General features: G+C 36.8%; 1 protein-coding gene and 1 long non-coding RNA gene across 6 annotated transcripts in view; one reads left to right on the top strand and one right to left on the bottom strand.

Moving 5' to 3' along the window:
* Positions 1–909: 909 nt before the first annotated feature.
* The window catches only part of arhgap22a (Rho GTPase activating protein 22a), a 47,991-nt gene continuing 28,420 nt past the window's right edge, over positions 910–20,480 (bottom strand). For all 3 annotated transcript variants that reach the window (XM_068213073.1, XM_685878.9, XM_073920141.1), the window contains 7 exons: positions 15,794–15,922; positions 12,574–12,781; positions 11,425–11,557; positions 11,245–11,318; positions 11,018–11,139; positions 8,226–9,102; positions 910–4,904 (listed from right to left, as the gene is read on the bottom strand). In XM_068213073.1, the coding sequence (XP_068069174.1) occupies positions 4,682–4,904; positions 8,226–9,102; positions 11,018–11,139; positions 11,245–11,318; positions 11,425–11,557; positions 12,574–12,781; positions 15,794–15,922 (1,766 nt within the window). In that variant the 3' untranslated portion in view covers positions 910–4,681. The remainder of the gene's footprint in view (positions 4,905–8,225; positions 9,103–11,017; positions 11,140–11,244; positions 11,319–11,424; positions 11,558–12,573; positions 12,782–15,793; positions 15,923–20,480) is intronic.
* LOC141377024 (uncharacterized) lies at positions 2,201–18,217 on the top strand. Of its 3 annotated transcripts, XR_012388794.1 has the most exons (5): positions 2,203–2,706; positions 12,585–12,811; positions 16,628–16,682; positions 17,401–17,513; positions 17,676–18,217. It is a non-coding gene; the product is annotated as an uncharacterized lncRNA (long non-coding RNA). The 3 variants fall into 3 exon arrangements; XR_012388793.1 differs by lacking the exon at positions 16,628–16,682 and having other exon boundaries at positions 2,201–2,706; XR_012388795.1 differs by lacking the exon at positions 12,585–12,811 and having other exon boundaries at positions 2,546–2,706.

The following is a 20,480-nucleotide window of genomic DNA, read 5'->3' as shown; positions in this document are numbered from 1 at the left end:
TACCCAAGCCAGCCAATCACAGAGTCTGCGGTATGCGTCGTTGCGACATGTAGTTACAGTTTTTGAAAAGTGCATGTCAGCCACGGCGAGGGGTATGCGGCCATGCTCAGGCTGCGCACAGCATACCCGTGCGCTTGACGCATTAGTATAAATCAGTATTTATGGGAATGCATTTGGTAATAGCTAAAATGATAGACTTTTCTTTTATGCCAAAATGTTTTGGGAAATTAAGTTGAATCATGTTCCACAAAGACATTTTGTAATGTATCAGAACAGATTTTTTATTAGTGATGTTCATTGGTAAAAACTTAATTTAGACAATCTTAAAGGCAGTTTTCTCAATATTTAGTTTTTTTTTTGAACCTGCAGATTACAGATCTTCAAGTAGTTGTATCTCAGCCAAATATCATTTTATAACAAATCAATTTTTATAGCGCTTATTTGTTCAGCTCTCAGATCATGTAAAAGCTCCGTTTAAAAGAAAAAACGGTCATTTCCAGACTCTTATTTTTCTTTTTTTTACTGTGAACTATTTTAAGGCAATTATTGCTGCTTTCTACATATATTATTCAAGACTAAAGGAAGAGTTTAGCCATAAATACAATTTTGCCATGTTTACACACACTTGTATTGATGAAAGGAGGTAAGATATTTTTAAAGGAAAGAAAATCCATATGAATTTGGTGGTTTATTCTAAGTCTTATAATATGCAGCAAAATGCATCAAAACAACAATGCAGATGTTACAATGTTATTTGAAATATTAAGTAGACATGACCTACATGTATTGTACTTTGTAAAATCACTTTTGTCCAAATTGCACAGATGTTTGTTTTTCTTTAAATTTTTGATGTAAAAAAAAAAAAGTTTGATAGAAGACATCCTGAATAAAAAGTGTACACCACTGCGATCAGTCAGTATATTCTTCAATTTTAATATCAATCATAATCCCACTTCAGAGTTTTCTTGATGCATCATACAAAGTTACAACATTGCAGTTTTGATGACAACTGCAATTTATTCCAAAGACTAGTCAGTTTTTATCTGAAATAAAAACCCTTTTTTTATTTGGAAACCTCTACTTTGGCACTTTCTGCATTCAGGAATCAATCAAAAACAAAACAATAACATATGTGCATATTGAAATAAAACACATTCAAGTATATGTCAGCTTTAGTTCCATCATCTATTTTATATAAAGACACTCATCCATCGTGAGTGATTTGAAAAAATGCCACCTGAGAAATAGTTCTAGGTACATTAATAAGCTTAGATAAATACTAGCCTTGGCAATCCTCCAGCTGAAGAACAGGTTAATGTAAAAGATTGAACACTTGGGATGGTGTCACCTCATCTATTTTTGAAAAAGTATTTGATCCCATAGTGCATTTTACTTCCAATAAAGGGACTTGCTGAAAGAGTTGGTGAAGTTTGTAATCTATATGAGCCTGTGTGACTTGACGTCTTTGTCTGGTAGTGTGAGGCACAGTGTGATAAGATGCAGCTTGTGTATGGTAATGACGGTGACAAATTCATCAAAACCTCAGCAGGACTACTTTCTTACCATGCATTAACAGGAAATGCCATTACCACGAACTGCCAATATCGCAAAACAGTCAGAAAAGTCATGCTTTGGTATTATCAGCTTATGCAAGTGATGACTACTACACACACACAAAAAAAGGATTTTCTCAGTTTATTTGAGGGAATTGGTTGCGAACAATTTATATGAGCTGAATTTAAAGAAGCAAAAATTAGCAATGTCTAACAGCTCATTTTATCTGTAACACTGTAAGCTATGACATCGACTTTTTACTACAAAGATGCAATTTTTTTTAACTTGTAAGTAACATGGAAAACAACAGGTCACCTGCAGAATTGGTGACATAAACAAATTCGATGGAATGTTGTTCTGTGGACTCTTACCTTTCAAAATAAACCGTGATGTGCAGCAATAAATGCGTGTGTCTTGTCACGATGTTACTCCATATGTAAATGGCGCTGGCTAGAGGACCCTTTACACAAGACTGTTATGGCGCGTTTAACGGTCATCATCTTAAATCCTTGAAAGTTTTTACTGTTTTGATTTTTAATAAAACGTAAGAACATTTATAAGTGTTTATGAATGTATTATATCCTCTTTGCGTCAAATTACAAAAAAAAAAAAAAAAGAATTATCGCTTGTGCGAGGTGTTTTTAATGCAGCATCTATGGATATTTACATTCGATGTCACCTACGCTATTGTTGTCTATTGCAGTGGTTCCCAACAGGGGGTCCTAGCCCACAAAGGAGCCTCAGCAAACTCAGTGGGGGGTTGCGTCTAATTTAAAGATTTTCTTAGCAGTGGACATGTTGCCTTAGTTATTTTATTACCTAGCTCAGTGGTCCTCAACCACCGTCCGCGCCATGGACTGGTATTGGTCCGTGGATCAATGGTACTGGGCTGCAGAAGAAATCATTAATTATTTCCATTTTATTTATTATCTGAGTCTGAATGATCTTTTATTTTGAAAAGTCTTATTTTGAAAAAATGACCTTATTCTCTGGCTTACATGTCATTCACTTGAGCGCCCAAATTTAAACCACAAGCAGCAAAATGAGTAAGGAACAGACGTCCTTGGAAAGTTTCTTTCTTTGCTAAGGGGAAATGGAACGACCCACGAACTGCCAGCGAATAGATTCGCAACCCATTTGTCAACAAATCAGGTGAATCCACTTCTATCATTTTATATTTTACATTAAGCTATTATTTGTGCATAAACAAATCTATAGTTATGTACACACCCTTTGCCTGAAAACAAAGTTTTTTTGTCATCCTTACTGCAAATTTATATCAGCTATATTATCATTAAATGTGGAGGGGGCCTTACAGTATTTTTCAGGGAAAAAGGGGGTCTCATGCAAAAAAAAAAGTTGGGAAATATTGGTCTATTTGAAGAAATGTATCAATTGAGCTGCCATTTTAGTATAGGGTAGCGCTCCTTTGAGTTGAATGCGGGACCAAGATGCAGTGGAGGACTGGCCATCCAGAGTCAGAGATATACACAAATATACATATATCTATGATCGCGAGTGTTCCCGGTGGTCAGTATGCAAATATTTTTTTAAATTCAGAAAATTATATTTCTACATCATTTTTCTACATGGATGAACAAGTGAGCTCATGCCATTGCCGACAAAGAGCATGTGTTTGTGTGCATGGAAATGTATTTTCCTACATTCCTATTAAATTTGATCTCATATGTGTCTTGAAACACCCCCTCTTCTGCTTTCACTTCTTATTCTAACTGAGGGAGCGATTCATTTGCGAATGAATTTCCGTTATGAACGACCAGTTCACTTAACCGACAATAATACCAGTTTCTAGCACCACAGCATCTTTTTGTCATATTTCATTTACAGTTTGCTTATTTTATTCAACAAAACTAGCAAAAGCAGAGTATTTAGTGCGAGTTGATGCAACTTTGCCTTATGATCAGGGCAGTAAGTGACTGATAATAACGTTACTTGTTGAGCCGAAAAGTTTGTTCCATACAAAAATATAAATGAAATCGTATCTATGAAAAAATCTGCCTTTATGATTTTTCTTACTTTTCTCTTTACTACACCCGAACATAGCGCTTCAGTCCAGCATCTTCAGATTGGCTTTAGTCCTGACTAGTGCGGTTGAATGACATTTGTCCTGGGAGCACTTTACAAATGTGGCAGGGCTATTGACACTTGCTCAGGGTCCGTATGCAATACCTAGTGTATATATCTATGTGCAGCATCTATGGGGCTGAGAGTAAATTTGAGGTTTAAGCTTACCGAACTATGATGACTTCCGCTACTGAGAAACCCAGAAATGTGAAAAGGGTCAATTTGTTTGTTTTAAGAGTTCACACAAGACATTGCTTGATAATATTAGCAGGTTTTACATGCTGTCCCGGGAGAGAACCCTGAGCTCTGAGATAATTGAGTCAATGAGCTTGTGAGGGGGTCCGAGATCAGGTAGTTCTCAAAAGCTTCCCCGTAGTAAAGGAGGAAAGGTGGAGATGGGGTGGATGGGGGGATTCCTCAAAAAACAAAGATGAGGGAGTGATGCTAGTCGGACTATTTATAGTGAGTTTGGAATGATCCGTTTGGCTTGCTAAGGATTAAAGATTACCAGCCGCGATCAATCATATCACATGCTCCTCTCGGAATTAGTTTGTGAAGCTTTCAATCAGTATAAATTGTTTGCAACCACTTACCCTAAAAAATTGAGTAAATCCAATGAAAATTTATTCAGTGTAATAACTGGACTGAACCTTAAAGGCATAGTTCACCCCAAAATAACTTGTCATTATTTACAAACAACAGGGGCAAGTTTTCAGATTTTGTTAACATTGGTTTTTCACACAAAATATTTTTTGCTGTTTGTTTTTTTTGCAGACAAAACAGTTTATAGCTTGAGAACAAAGCTAAGTATAAATAATCAGAGGATTTGTATTTTTGCGTGAACTATCCCTTTAAAACTGTAAGTCTGAGGATCAGAGAGAAAGGTGAAAAATGCTACACATAATCAAATTGCCGTTAAAAAATAAAACAAAACAGCACAAAATGACCTCTGAGTACCCATGATGCATGAGCAACGAGATTTTGAAATTCTATCTACAACAAACACAGAAGTCTCTCCGAGTTAAATAAGCATGGCTGCCGGTCAAATTTTGCTTGTTCTTGTTCCCAGTGTAAGATCCCCCAGAGTGGAGAAGAACTCCTCCATCTCGTTCTGGAGCAAGCGGTTGCGGGTCTCTGCGTCCTCACGAGCACGTTCAGAATTTCGCAGTTTAATTTCCAACATGCGATACTTCTTCTTCTCCTGGTCCATCTCCTCCTCCAGCCTTTCCATTTGCTTGTGCAAAGCGGCACTTGATTCCTCTAGCCTTAAAAAAGAAATTATATCAGATCCATTTTAAAAGTATTGCCAAATATGTTGTGCTATTGTATATTACGCTATTCATTTTCTCCATTATTAAGGAGAAATTTTGTTTTACAATTGAAGAGTTTAGATCAGGAGTGCCCAAACTCTGTCCTAGAGGACCGGTGTCATAGAGAGTTTAGTTCCAACCCCAATTAGTCACACCTGAACCAGCTGATCAAGCTCTATCTAGGTATACTAGAATTTTCCAGGCAGACGTGTTAAAGAAATTTGAAGCTAAACTATGCTGGACATCAGCCCTCCAGGACCAAATTTGGGCACTCTTTGCTTAGATGCAAAAACCTCTAAACGGCATTTGATATTTAAAAATAAAATTATGATAAAATTAGCATTTTTCTGCAACTCATGTGTGTAGACTCCCTAATTTTACTTTTATAGAGACAAATAAGTTATTTTAATTGTATTCAAAGTTAAATAACTGAGCGTAAACATGTGAGGCTGAGAAAAATTTTAGGAGAACATTTCAGATGGCTTTTAGAGGCAAAAATGGATCTCTGATTTTGATTATTAATTCTATATGTTTTTGTTAAATCCATCTATTTATATTAATCAGGGTGGGAATTACAGGTTTTTTTTTGGGGGCTCTGACCCGCCTAATTATCGCTTTATCCCCCCTGAAGAACATCAAAACAAAATATATGCGGGGGATAACAGATAACGTAAATATACATTTGACCATCTTTATAATAGTTCATACCATTGTCAATGCATGTCTGTACCAAAAATATAAATTTAACCAGCAAATCCAGGCAGCGTAAGTGTTCACAAAATGTTATTGCAAAATAGGGGTTTGTACTGTAACTATCTGTAAAACTAGATGCATAGTTTGTATTTTATTATACACTGGCTGGCAACCCGGTGGCGCAGTAGGTAGTGCTGTCACCTCATAGCAAGAAGGTCACTGGTTCGAGCCTCTGCTGGGTTAGTTGGCATTTCTGTGTGGAGTTTGCATGTTCTGCTCACGCTCGTGTGGGTTTCCTCAGGGTGCTCCGGTTTTCCCCACATTCAAAAGACATGCGGTACAGGTGAAATGGGTAGGCTAAATTGTCCGTAGTGTATGAGTGAGTGTGTATGGATATTTCCCAAAGATGGGTTGCAGCTGGAAGGGCATCTGCTGCATAAAACATTGGCTGGATAAGTTGGCAGTTCATTTTGCTGTGGCAACCCTGGATTAATAAAGAGACTAAGCTGAAAAGAAAATGAATGAATGAATATACACTGGCTCGCACATGGAAGTTAAACAGTAAAATAAACAATATGTGCAGTCTTTCATGGTCATCCATTAATAGGTGTAAGAATGCAAACCTGTCACTGTATATTTAATATCACAATTGCCATTTAGCCATTTAATATCCCTCAAAATAGTTTCATTAATAATTTAGATCCAATTGAATTAAAAATTTAACTTTGATTCATATTACCAAACAAAACCGAAAAACTTAAACCCATGATCATCAATGTATAATTTGCACCCTGCAACTCTTCTCTTTAAAACCAAAAAAAGGTGTAATAGCTGAAAAACTACATTACCCATGATGCAATTATCTACGCTTCTAGAAAACACTTTACACAAACAACTTTAGATGAACAGTTTTATATATTCTCCGTCATTTGTTTTCTTTTCTACCAAAAGATTGTAAATTAGATCCAAAGCTGTTAAGTTGGCTAGATTGTTGTCCCTTTGTCTTTTTTCTGTATTATCATATATGTCTGTGCTCCAAATCAAAATTTGTAATGTTCTGATTCTTTTTTGTGGCTGATTGGTTTGGTTTATGGCTTTGTTTTATAATGCTTTAATGCATTTTATTATGGGAAAAATCATTAAATAACCAGCACTGCAGAATAAGTGGGTTTACACTAAAGTACTTTATTATAGTACTCTCTATTGCGACAGATAACCATGCCCCTAACTCATACCAAGCACCATTGGTCGAGCTATTGTATTCCTTAAAGTTTGCACAAACTAAGTTAATAACACTGTTTTTCAGTATGCTGACATATATCCAACAGAAATGGAGGTGGAGTTGGGGGAGGGGCTTTCTTTTTGTGCATCATTTTCTCAGCAAACTAATGATAAGAGGGGTATGGTTAATAATATTGTGGATAAAGTCATCAAACTGATGTCAACAGAGAAGGACCAAGTCCAAATGCAGAATCAAATGCTCAGACTTTGATTAAAATTCAAGCAAAACATTTTCTTTTCAATGAATTAACTTGCACAGATTCATTGTTAACATTAAGACTAAAAATGTGTGCTTGCAAAATAATGATTGTAAATTTGGATTTCACACAGATTTTAAAGACATCAATTTGACCAAAAATCCACATCCTAAATCCCACATCCTACATCTCATACTACATTGTTTTGTTTAAAAACCAATTACACACATATATTCATCACAACATGAATGAAAATACATTGAAATAGTTAAAGGATTAGTTCACCCAAAACTGACAATTCCTTTATCCTTTACTAAGCCTTTACTTGTCACAAACCTCTGAGTTTCTTTCTTTCTTTCTTTCTTTCTTTCTTTCTTTCTTTCTTTCTTTCTTTCTTTCTTTCTTTCTTTCTTTCTTTCTTTCTTTCTTTCTTTCTTTCTTTCTTTCTTTCTGTTGAGCACAAAATAAGTAACCATTGACTTCCATAGTATTTGTTTTGTTACCGGTTTGTAACATTCTTTAAAATATACTATTATTATATAACTCTTAAAGGTTTGGAATCATGTTGAGGGTGAGTAAATAAATTTTTTTTGCTAAAAGTCATTTTCAGAATGATGATAAAAGTGCAACTCCAAAACCTGGCTAGCTCAATTCATTGATTAATTAAATTTCCTTCAGCTTAGTCCCTTTAGTCATCAGGGGACGCCACAATGGAATGAACCGCCAACTTATCCAGCATATGTTTTACATAGCGAATGCCCTTGCAGCTGCAACCCAGTATTGGGAAACATCCCTACACACTTATTCACACACACACACACACACACACACACACACACACACACACACACACACATAACACTACAGCCTATTTAGTTTATCGAATTCACCTAGACTGCATGTCTTTGGACTGTGAGGGAAACCGGAGCACCTGGAGAACATGCAAACTCCACACTTGGGACTTGTAGCAGTGACCCTCTTGTTGTGAGGTGACAGTACTGAGCCACCGTGTCGCCTGGTGAGCTTAACTGAATTAGCTAAACTTCGCCCTGTAATGTGTCAAGATTAATACATATAATCAATGTGCTGTGGATGTCAAACATACCTTCGTATTCTGGATTCATAGTTGGCCTTCTGTTTCTTCAACTCGCCTTTCAGCTCTGTTACCAGGCTGTTAAGTGCTGTCGTGCTAGTGTCATTATCTTCTGTGACGTTTCCCTTATCTTCAACATTTCCATTCTCGCTGCATCCTGCACTACTTACACACATTTCCAGTGCCTCGCTGCTCTCTGTGACCTCTGAACTCCTGTCTTCACTTTGCCCTTGGACAGACCAGTCCTTAACCGAATTCAGTCCTGAGGGGTCACTGCCCACAGAGCCGCCCACTAGGATCTCACACGAGGATGTGGACCAGGGTGTGCTGGCAACGCTGGGAACACTGAGACTGGATGAGGTTACATTGTCATAAGTGGACAGACGGTGCGATAAAGCTGAATCCTTGCCCATGCGCTCTCCTGATGACGTACGCCGGTGGCTGCGCAACGAAGAAAGGCCGTTCATCAACCAGTTGCCTGTACTGGGCAAAGTGGACACATCTACAGATGAGCCTCCGATTTTTGCAGGCTGAGCTCGTACCCCTCCGCTTTTGAATGAGTATTTCCAGGACGGGAGGGATTTCACCTGTTTGCTAGGGCTGACTGTCAGTCCGACTTTTCCCTGAGGTGTCATTTTGGCAGTGGTGGGAGCAACCATATTGATATCTAACGATGTGGCACTGCCGGATACACTTTCTACCACTTTGGATATCTGACTCGGCGATGAGCAGTTCAGCAATTCCTCATCAGAGATCCACTCCACCATGCCACGCTGGCCTCGAGGACAGCTTCCAGTGTGGTCAGAAGACACATCTCTCTCGTTCCCCACATACAGACGTTCATGTTCACTGATCAACACCGTCATCAGTTGTTGCACCTGGGTGGTTCCTAAAAACAGATTTAAATTTCTTAGATATGAGTTTCTAACTCAGTGTTGTTTAAATCTGCTCCTCAGGGGCAAATATGGGATGATATTAATAACAACCAGCTCTAACACACTTGGAATGGAAACAGTTTCTGTCAAAGTTGTACTGCAGAGAAAGAGACCAGGATGAATGTCTATGGACGAGAGGCTTCACTATGCTGAATAAACAGCTTTTACATTTAGTCATTTAGCAGATGCTTTTGTCCAGATGAGCGACTTACAATTGAGGAGGCATTCAGTGATTCAACAAGAATAGGAAATACACACAAGAAGTGCTAGTTATACAAAGAAATATGTTTGTGCTCAGAGTATTTAGTGCTAGAGTAAGAGTGCTTTATTTTAGAGAGCGTGAGGGAGAGAGAAAGTTCTTCTAGAGGTGGTCTTGGTTTTATTCACCAAGGTTGAGGCCATTTGAAGGAAACCAGTGAATCTGCAGTCTATGTGGGAATGGGAAGATCATTCCACCAGCGTGGAACATTGAATGAAATGTTTCTCGGTTTTTCTGGGACACGGTTTATTTTTTTGAGAAAAGGTTGTTTGAAGGTTCTCTATTAGTATCAAGGGGTACATAAAAAAACCTTTGACATCCATTGGACTTTTTTAATCCACAAATGGTTCTTCAGAATGTTAAAATGCTAGTAAAAGTTCTTGTAGCAATCACTTAAAAAATGCTTCCTTGATGAACTAAAATGGTTTAGATCCTCAAAGATCTTCAGCTTGTTTGCCTTTAAGTGATGTTTTAAAAACTAATTTCCAGAGTAGCATGTGATATGATTGATCGCGGCTGGTCTCTCGTCTGCAATCATCGATAAACCAATCAGATTAATCCAAGTCTACAATAAATAGCCCATTTCACCTTTCTTCCCTTATCTTAATTTTTTGAAGAATCCTCCGTCCACCCTATCTCCCCCTTTTCCTCTTTTACCAGGGGAAGCTCTCATGCTAAACGACCAGGCTGCAGCCCTGGGCTCAATTATCTCCGAGCTCAGGGTTCTCTCCCGGGACAGCATGCCAAACCTGCAATTAGCATTAAGCAATTTCTAAGTGTGAACTTATAAAACATCTTGAAACCTTTGAAACATACTATGTTAGATTGACCTGTTTTAGACGAACATTTTTATTGTATGTTAGAGCAGTAACTGTCAATTTTGTGACAGGTAAGGTCATTCATTTCTATGGTATCCACAAACAGTAATTGACTGTTTTGAAACTGTTGCTGTTTTGAAATGAACAACTCTGACAGAAAATTCATTGATTTTAGATCTGCAATGTAAGGGAGACCTGATCAAATTTGGCTTTTTTACTTTATTCAGTGGTAGAGCTATGGTCCCTTGTATCTCCCAATCATTAGACCATTTCTAACTATGTCCCAATTCACAGGCTGCATCCTTTAAAGGCCACATTAGAAGGCTGACTGCATCACTGTAATGTGACGAAGGCTGTCTCAATTTTGAAGGCTCCTTCAAACATGGCCTCCAAATGCATCCTTCATTTCCCGGGCAGTCAAGGATACAGTCGACAAATCCTTCATGTCCCAGATTATCCTAAGATTAATTGTTCACCTGTAATGGTGATGTTTTTCAGAGAATGGCCAGATTGTAGTTTAAGCTTACTCTGGTCATATTAAAGTAAAACAAACACTTTAAAATAATTACAAACATACCCAGGTGAACGTATTTAGACTCTACTTGGCCTCCTCTGAAAGATGTTTTCTTTTGGGATGCTGTATCTGGTTTTATTAAATCTAAAGACCTTATTTAGCTAGTTCAGGTGTGTTTAATTAGGGTCAAGCTAAACTCTGCAGGTCAATGCCTCTGCAGGAACAGATTTGGACCCCATTTTTATAGCTGTACAAATTACTAGTATATCCGTACTAACCTTCCATCATTGAAACAGGGTCCTCTATTTTAGGCCGAAGGATATTTGGTCCAAAAACTGTTGCAAGGTTCTGAACGCTCATCTTGTTCTCATTTGAATGTGATTGCACCTCATCTAAGAATCTACATGAAGACAGAGAATATAACATCTCATTCATATAAATCAATAAATTAATTGTTTCAAAACCATAGACAGAAAACCGATTGGATGTTGATATGTTAACTTACTTGCAAATGTACTTTAACAAATTATAATTAGCCTGAGGAAGAGTGCTGACCTGCTTCACAAGCTCACCCAGCCCCTTTAGGACGCACACACAGGAACATAATTAGAAATGCAGAAAACAAGGTGAAAAAATGCAGTGATCTTTTATGAAACCTAATCTCAAAGACATGCAGCACCCTCACCATTTCTTCATCTTTTAACAGAAGCTGTGCACAGGTAAGAAAGTCCTCATATTTGTTAAAGGGGATGACAGGCTCGGGCAGCTCTCTGAGGTAGAGCTTCAGTAGGGACGCCACTGTGTGAACGTCAGTGTTACTGCAAGAGATCACACACACACACACACACTCAAGTCAGGGGATGCAGTTTAATTGTCCTGACCAGCTGAGAGTGGGTTAACTGTCCCAGCACACACTGACAAGCACTTAATCAGCTTAAGCCAGCCTAGATATTCTGTACTGTAGATATATACTGAGGTGGAGTTGAGAGTTTTCTACAGTGTACAAAGCATACTTTTATCAAATGGGCCAGTTTAGTTGCAAGTTGTACTGTAATAGTACATTTAAAGTACTATTCTTAGTGCATTAAAGGGTTAGTTCACCTAAAAATGAAAATTTACTCACCGTCAAATGGTTCCATAGCTTTGAATTTCATTTTAGAAGCCGGTAACCATTGACCTCCATATTAGGAAAAACAAATACTATGAAAGTCAATGGTTACAGGTTTTCAATATTTAAAAAAATATATTTTCTTTTTTTTTGTGATGAAAAAAATAAATACAAAAAATTTGTTTGGGACAAGTGAAGGTTGAGTAAATGATGATAGAATCTTCAGTTTTAGGTCAACTATACCTTTAATGTTGTACACTTACTACATTAAGTTTATTTAAAATACTTTAAAAATAGCAAAACTTGAAGAATAACTAATTTGTAAGGCTAATCAAATCAAATCATGTTTATTTAAAAAAAAAAAAAAATTATAACTTAAAAAAAATCTTATTTAGCACAATTTCACTGCAAAAAAATGCTTTTCTTGCTTAGATTTTTTGTCTTCTTTGTAGTCCAAATATCTAAAAATTCTTAATTCGAGATGAATTTTCTAGACAAGCAAAACATGTTGCCTTGTTTTAAGAAGTAATCTGCTAATATTATGTGAGAAAATCATTTTTTGCAGTGTTGGTGTTTTAGTTCAGTTAAAAAAGTTAATTAGCTATGTAATGTTTGCTAAACCTGTGCAATATCTTGGCAATATGCACTGCAAAATGATAAATTGTTTGTGGTATTCTAAGTAGTTTTGAATAAAAGTATCATTTGGACGTTTTTCTCTTGTCGTACCTGTCGAACAGAGGCTTGTCTCCACAGTCAAAAGCATCTTGAAGTTCTTTGACCAGGTTGGCTTGTCCTGGCATCCTAAAGAGACCCTCCTCTTTCAGACCCTGTTCCCGTATGAAATCCACACACTGCTCCACCAACAGAGGGGCCAGTCGAGGTCCAAACTTCCTCTCATACTGTACTGTGTCTTCCAGATGTTGACCAAAAATTCCTACGACAACACAAGCACCAGAGAAACATGGTAATATTTAATATTACCTATGTATAATATATGTAATATATACATATATATAAACCTGCCATAATATCAAAGCAATTACTATTACAAAATCAAGGTAAATTTACAGTATTCAATCCTACCTCTCAATATATTGGATCTGCCTCGTATACTACAATCTTCAGCAAGCACACATAAGTCATAGTGAGCAAATAGACAAGAGAGAGCTCTAACTTCAGGCATGAGACACATGACAGATCCCTGTTGGCACAGGCAGCAGTCCACTTCAGGCACAAGTGAACACTGATGCATGAGAATGACTGTGTGTGTGCAGCCGATCAGATCACACTCACACCTGCTATTGCCCTTTCATTGTACTGGTAATTCAGTCTCACAGTGCATGGAGAGAATGTGGGATGAGCGTAAGTCATTACACAGTATCATATTGCTTAACCCATTCTTTCACCATGATGTCTTGATTATAATTATTTAGCCTATACAATTCTTTATAGAGACATACTGTTGAGGGTGACGTTTAATGACAGCATTGTGGCTTTTTAATATTTGTATCACAACACATTAACTTTTTGGACTATTTTTATTTTCTGTATTAAAGTAATAATTATTTTGTTTTATTTATTTATTTATTTATTTATTTATTTTTTGATAGGTTACGGTAAATTAAAGGGGACCTATTAGGCAAAAATTACTTTTATAAGGGGTTAAAACACAAAAAGGCTTTCATAAAAACGCTGTTCACACAGTCCAGAATTTTTTCGGAAAAGACCATTTAAACATCCATTCCAAAATACAGGTAAATTCTGGCATCATTAACCAGAAATTACCTATAAACTGCTGCACTTGTATTTGTAAACATAGAAGAGGTCTGCCTTTTCTTGATGATTTCACTTTTATTTAAAGCTTTAGCATTCATGCAGCTGCTTTGTGAGACACCCAAAGGCAGAAACGAGAACCACAGCTAAATGTTTACAAACATGACTACATTACAAATGATGTGGATGGATAAGTATTGTGAACAACTTATATGAAAACATATGGAGGAACTCTTTCACATGTCGAAATGTTCATAATATGTCTGTGTGCTGGCGCTCACTGGCTCCTTCATGCGCACACATGTCAAGCAACTGAAGGAAGCAGAGCTTGAAGGTGAAAAAACAGCAGTTTATCATAAGCATATCGATCATTTTTGACACCATTGGCATTAAGAAGGAACTAGAAACTTTATCTGACTAACATCTAGCAGCTAAATGTGTCTGAAAATATATTAAAAGGGTTTTATTTTCATAAACCATGTGGATGTGAATTTGTCTGAGTGTTCTGATTGGCTGGAGTAGACGTCTCACGTCAGTGTGTTCTAGACATAAACGCGCTCTTTTTGGCAATTTTCCTTCTGCGTTCACACAGAGCAGCATTCCAGCAAATTACCGGTTATGTTACAACTTCTCTTTCCGAAAAATTGCCGGAACTAATTTACTGGCATTTTTAAAAAGGGCCTGTTCGCACATACAGACAGGAGTTTTAGGATGCACAGATGAACACTGTAGTCTCCATAGTCTACCTTCTTCTGGGCCACTTCTTTTGACATTTTCAGTTTTTCATATAGATGTTAGTCCTGTTTTGAATCTGTTGATATTGTAACACATAGTCATTTGTAGCTCTACCCCCTTTCGAAAAAAGGGCTGTGAGCACAATCTCATTTAAATTTAAAGCAAGTCACCAAAATGGCACAATTTGGATTAAAGCCTAAAAGAGACAGATTTAAAGGGTAATAAAAATTATAAAAGGTGTGGGGTATTTTGAGCTAAAACGTCACATACACACTCCAGGGATATCAGATTTTAAATTGTGTAAAAAGTGGTTTAATAGGTCTCCTTTAAATTTATTTTAGCACTTTAATTTAAACTTTTTAAAATGAATCACTTCTAATATCTTGCAACATTAAGTGTTTGATTATTTTTATCATTAATAACATTTCAGCCTTATTGTATTTAACAATGTTAGCTAATCATTATAATAAAAAATTGCTGTAGTTATGATTTATAGTAATGTGTTTGAATAAAATTTATTCTGTAGTATAAGACATTTCTTTTAAATTAAATAACTGTTGCCAATAAGTGCTTTTCTTGGCATAAAAAAGGGAATTTTTAAGTACCCCCAAAACTGAAAAGTCTGTAAACATTTATTCATCACTTGTCACAAACCTTCTTTCTTCCGTTGAAATCAAAAGAAGATATTGTGAAAAATGGTGAAAACCTGTAACTTTTATAGTATTTGTTTTTCCTATGGTTATGGTCCTACATGTTTCAAACATCTTTTGTGTTCAACAGAAAAAATAAAGGTTTGAAACTATTGAAACCTTTGAGGGTGAGTAGCCAATATAGTGAGTAAAATTCCATGTTGGGTGAATTTCCATAGCTGTATAATATTATCTTTCTTGCCTGTAGGTAGTGACAGATTTTTGAGAGAATCAAATTTTCATTTAGAAACAAAGTAATGTTTTTCAGGATCGCTACTGGGCTAACTTTTATCTGCAAGCTTATTTTCTTACCAAGTTGGCCTTTTCACTTCACCTGTAGGTCTCTGAGGAACGTGTTGTGTCTATGAGCTAAGCTAGCACTGTATATCATAGGAAATAAAAACTGTGTGGTGGATTTTCAAAATCATTAAATGTATATTTAAATATTTTCCTTTATATTCAGACCCCCCAAAAACCCATTTTATTAAAGAACTGTAACATAATGCCTAAAGATTCAGACACTTACAGGCCGCTAGTGCTGTTGTTATTTTAGTTAGCCTGTATATTAGCCACGCAGCATAAACCAGATATAGATCACTCTACTCAAATAAGACGAGAGTACAAAAACAGACACATGCTTGCTGCTAGTTTTTTATATTGTTTTCTTGAAATCTGCAGAGCCTCAGTGAAACTAATGATTCATTTTTGCCTGTGTCTCTGTGCTTGTGTGGTCCATAAATATGAGTTACCTCCTCCAAAGGGAGCCCAGATGACACGTCTGATGGCTTTGACCCAATCCTCCATGTCATTCTGGGAGTTTGCCATAAGCAGGAAAGCCTCATGGCTGAGAGCCGATCTGTCCTTCTCTCCTGTACAGCCTATGGAGGCAGAGAGGGGATAAAAATTTCGAGTAAATCATTTGATTGACACTGATAACATTTAGTCTGCCTGAGTCCCCTGATGCTTTGAATGACAGATAAATATCAAAACATGAATAATTTTCTTTATTCATTGCGATTGCCCCCACTGTTTGTACAAAGAACACTTTAAATACATTTATTCGTTATATTTTTTGAATCATTAAAATCACATAATAGCAGTTCTGTGGAGTAGTATAATCAATACCTGTTAGTGGCCAGAATAACCAGCTATTTTGTTAGTCGGTTTTATATTATTATCATCAACATGAAAAATACCATTTAGTTGTAACACTAATATATGTATACCATGCATTTAATAAATTAATACTTTTATTTAGAAAATATGGATTGTATTGCCAGCAAGATGAATTTAGAATAAAGTAATAATTATTATTTATATAGTAACTATATTTAGATAATAAACCATTTTAAAGTTGCAGAATATTTATATTTTGAATACAAGCTGTTATGTTATTTCGAAAGGAATCCTGGTATCTTGGTTTACATATTAAATTATAATAATAAGATGATAATAAGAACCTCCAACACCATTTGCATTATATGAATACATCAGATAAAAATACAATAAATATTATAATTTGTTTCCCAGCAACTTGTGATTTTAGCACAACAATTTTTCTAACATTTGTTTATCTCATACAGTGGTTCCCAAAGTGGAGGTTGGGACTCCCTGGGGGGTCGCAGGACAATGACAGAGGTATCTTGGTGATTTTCAAAAGTCAAATAAATTTTATTAAACTATTAGAATTACCATATTTTATCCATAACCCACAGAATATAAAAAGTAGTTAATAATCACATAAAAAGCATGCAAATAAAAAGCCACCAGCCTTTCAATATTTCTTCACAGGATTGTGGGTTAGATTAGATTGTACGTTAGATTAAAAACATAAAAATAGATTTTACAGCACCAGGTTGAACTCTCTGACACCTTTATAGTATTCAAATAAATTGTAATTTGCAGGCCCATACTGAATATTGAGAATGATCTCTGAGTCTTCAAAATTAAACCAAGAATAGACTTGAGCAGAAAACATTTGTGCCCACCAGTCTCATTAGGTCATGGTATTATTATATTAAACAAATTAATAAATTACAGCATATGATTGTTAAACTGTTTCACTTTTTGTGGGTTGTCATGCTCGTGTTTACAGGCCTAATGTTGTGTGTGCAACATTTGTATATTTGTAACCACCAGGAATGTGAGGGTCGCGAGTCACTGACATTGTTATTTTGGGGGTTGCAGGCTGAAAAGTTTGGTAACCTCTGATCTAATAAAATAATTCATAGTACAAAATTTATTATTATTTTATAGTGACCGCATAAAAGTTAACTAACCACTAGATGGCACCACAGCTATACTAAAAATCTCATGTGGGCAAAGTTTGCCTTTATGACATCATTTTTCATTGCAGACATTAACCATGGCTGTTCAGAAGAAAAGTCATATTTCAATTTTAAAATGGAGGACAACAGATGAACTAAAAATTTGCCGTGGCTTTTGGAGAAGCTGTCATCTGAACTTACTGTAAGTTGGAGCTGATTTCTTAATATATTTATATATTTAAATGAACTAAGAGTTCATATTTGCTTGATTTCTTTTAAGATGATTTTCAGAAGCACATCATCATGCCTTGTTAAACTCCTAGCATCATAAAACTGACTCATTTTCATTTCCTTCTCCAAACAGTCATCCCTCACCACCCCCTGAAAATATCCTCAGCATAAATTCTGTTCAACCTAGTTTTTCTGGATGGATGGTTCCATTATGTGTCTGAGCGCAGCTGCAGAATGAGCCCAGTATTGTCAGGTGTCTGTGTGAGACGGCACACGTAGGAGTCCCTGAGGAGATGCTGACTGTCTCTGTCTGCCTGTCTGGAAGATTGTGTGAGCGGATGATGCATTGCCTCTGTGTTTGTGCCCTTGGTTCAGCTGTCTGTCTCTCACATGTAAAGGCAATAATCAAACACCTGACTTTGTGGAGAAGTGAGTGACCTCTTGAAAAAAAAAGACAAAAACTGTTGATCCCTTTTTGTGACTTATCGTTATTTCTGTTTTGAAGTGAGGCCTTTTACTTTAAAGAGCTCCTATTTTACCCCCTTAACAAGTGGTAAAATAAGTCTTTGATGTCTCCATGTGTCTTAACTTTGGATTGTTTTTGCATGTCTGCTTGCAGCAAATGTGGATATCTATTATGCTACTGTACAAAATAAACCAGAATTAACTTCCACTATGCTGCTGTGGTGATTATTTTCTTTATTACAAACATGCACTGTTGTGAAGTGCAGTTGATCACAGAGTGTTGGAACAGATCTTTTAATCCCAGTTCAAATCCTGTTTTGTGTACATGTTTATTCACATTACTGCTTTATGGAGACGTAGACGTGTTAATACACTCCTGGTAATCAATTCAGTAGGTGGAGAAAAGTTGATTATGAATATAGTTGCCCTTTAAACTATGATAATAACATATTTGAATGGTGTAAAATTATATTTGATTAAATTAGTTTATACAAATGTTACAATAATGTAAGATATTATTTTTTAAATCAGGGGTCAACAATCTCGGTCCTGGAGGGCCGTTGTCCCTGTAGGGTTTAGCTCCATCTTGCCTTAACACACTTGCCTCTGTTTCAAAGCACAGGCACACCTGAGGTAATTCACCAGCAGGCGACAAAGAGCAAAATGTGCAAAGAGCAAAGTGCAATCGTGAATGCGTGCCCAATACTGACACAGAAAAATAAACTGTCAAAAAAAGTCATTATTTTTGTTTTATGTGTGCAAAAAAGTAATCTTATAATATTGATAATATGACAATCACTAGCTTACTTTATAAATACGTTCTAAATTAACCACTCTATGTGGTTCAGATTATTTGTTTTAAAGATTTTTTTTATTTTCTGGTCTTTTTTTCTTGTATTTTCATGAACAATCCTAAACCGATGCTGTTCATGGAGGATGGGAAAGCTCTTGGATTTCATTCATTTATTAATTTTCCTTTGGCTTAATCCCTTTATTCATCAGGGGTAGTCACAGCGGATTGAACCACCAACTTATCCAGCATATGTTTTACAGAGTGGATGCCCTTCCAGCTGTAACCCAGTACTAGGAGGAAACATCAATACACACTTATTCACACACACACACACACACACACACACACACACACACACACACACACACACACACACACACACACACACACACACATACACTACGGGCAATTTCGTTTATTCAATTCACTTATAGCTCATGTCTTTGGACTACGTTGGAAATCGGAGCTCCCGAAGGGAACCCACACAAACACAAGGAGAACATGCAAACTCCACACAGAAAAGCCAACTGACCTAGCCGTGATTTGTACCAGTCACCTTCTTGCTGTGAAGTGATAGTGCTAACCACTAAGCCACCGTGTCACCCTTGATTACAACATTTTAATCCAATTTTAAATACATAGACAGTCATTAATTAATTGAATTAATACTATATTAAATTTAAGTGCTAAAATGAGGGAAGAAAGTATTTGAAGAACCAAGCAGAACATGTTTCACTTTGCTTAACCTGCTGTATTTAGACCAAGAAAACAGTTTGTTTCCATTTACACATATTATAAATTTTAAAAGATGTGAACTTTGATTAATCATTTACGTCCTGCTTCTGCATTTAGAACAAGATTAAAACAATTATGTGTTTTATTTTTATATTATGCTTTTGAATGATGCTTTATGAAAAAAAAAACAAGAAGAGACACAGATCTTTCAGCCATTGCACAGTGTTTATTTACAGGCAGGATTGTGCAGTGGGTAAAGGGTAAGTGGGATATTTTGGGGAGGGACGATGAGCAGCATCACCATCAGATGTAGTTCTGGTGGTGTTTGTTGATCCACAGGTGCTTCAGTTTAGGATCATTTCTGTAACGGTGATACAGCAGCTGTCTTTCTCTTCTCTCCCTCTCCTTCTTGAGTTTCCTCTCCACCTTTTCCTTCACCTTCTCCTCTGCCCAGGTGAACAGAACCATCTGTGCTTTTCGCCTGTTCTTTGGTTCCTCCATGACATTCCCACTGAGATGGCTCTCGCGACCATCAAAAGGAGTCTTGCAGTGCAAAGAGGCATGGGGACTCGAGTCCACAGCTTCACTGAGGTCCTCAAACACTTCACTCGTGCACGATTCATCATCCAGCACCTCCTCCTCCTCCCAGGCAAGAGTCTGTCTCGTCAGTCTGGGTCTTTCGGGCTTGTAGAAGATCTGAACGTTCTCTACAAACTCGCATTCCTCATCTTCAGTGTCAGAAAGCATGAGGTTTAAAGCAGATGCAGCCGCGACAGAAATTGAAGACATTGAGCTGAGAGAAAACACTGGCGATGCACAAGGAGGAGGAATGGGACAGACTGTGCAGAACAGCTCATCTGGTTCAGGAACATAACCTGGAAGCACAGCCAGCTGTTTGGGAGGACCCACTTGATTAGGACACCCTGGCAAGACAAACTCATGCTC

The sequence above is a fragment of the Danio rerio genome, chromosome 13 (genome assembly GCF_049306965.1).
Source record: "Danio rerio strain Tuebingen ecotype United States chromosome 13, GRCz12tu, whole genome shotgun sequence".
NCBI lineage: Eukaryota > Metazoa > Chordata > Actinopteri > Cypriniformes > Danionidae > Danio > Danio rerio.
The sequence above is the reverse complement of the archived record's forward strand: the minus strand, read 5'-3'. Positions and strand labels throughout refer to the sequence as shown.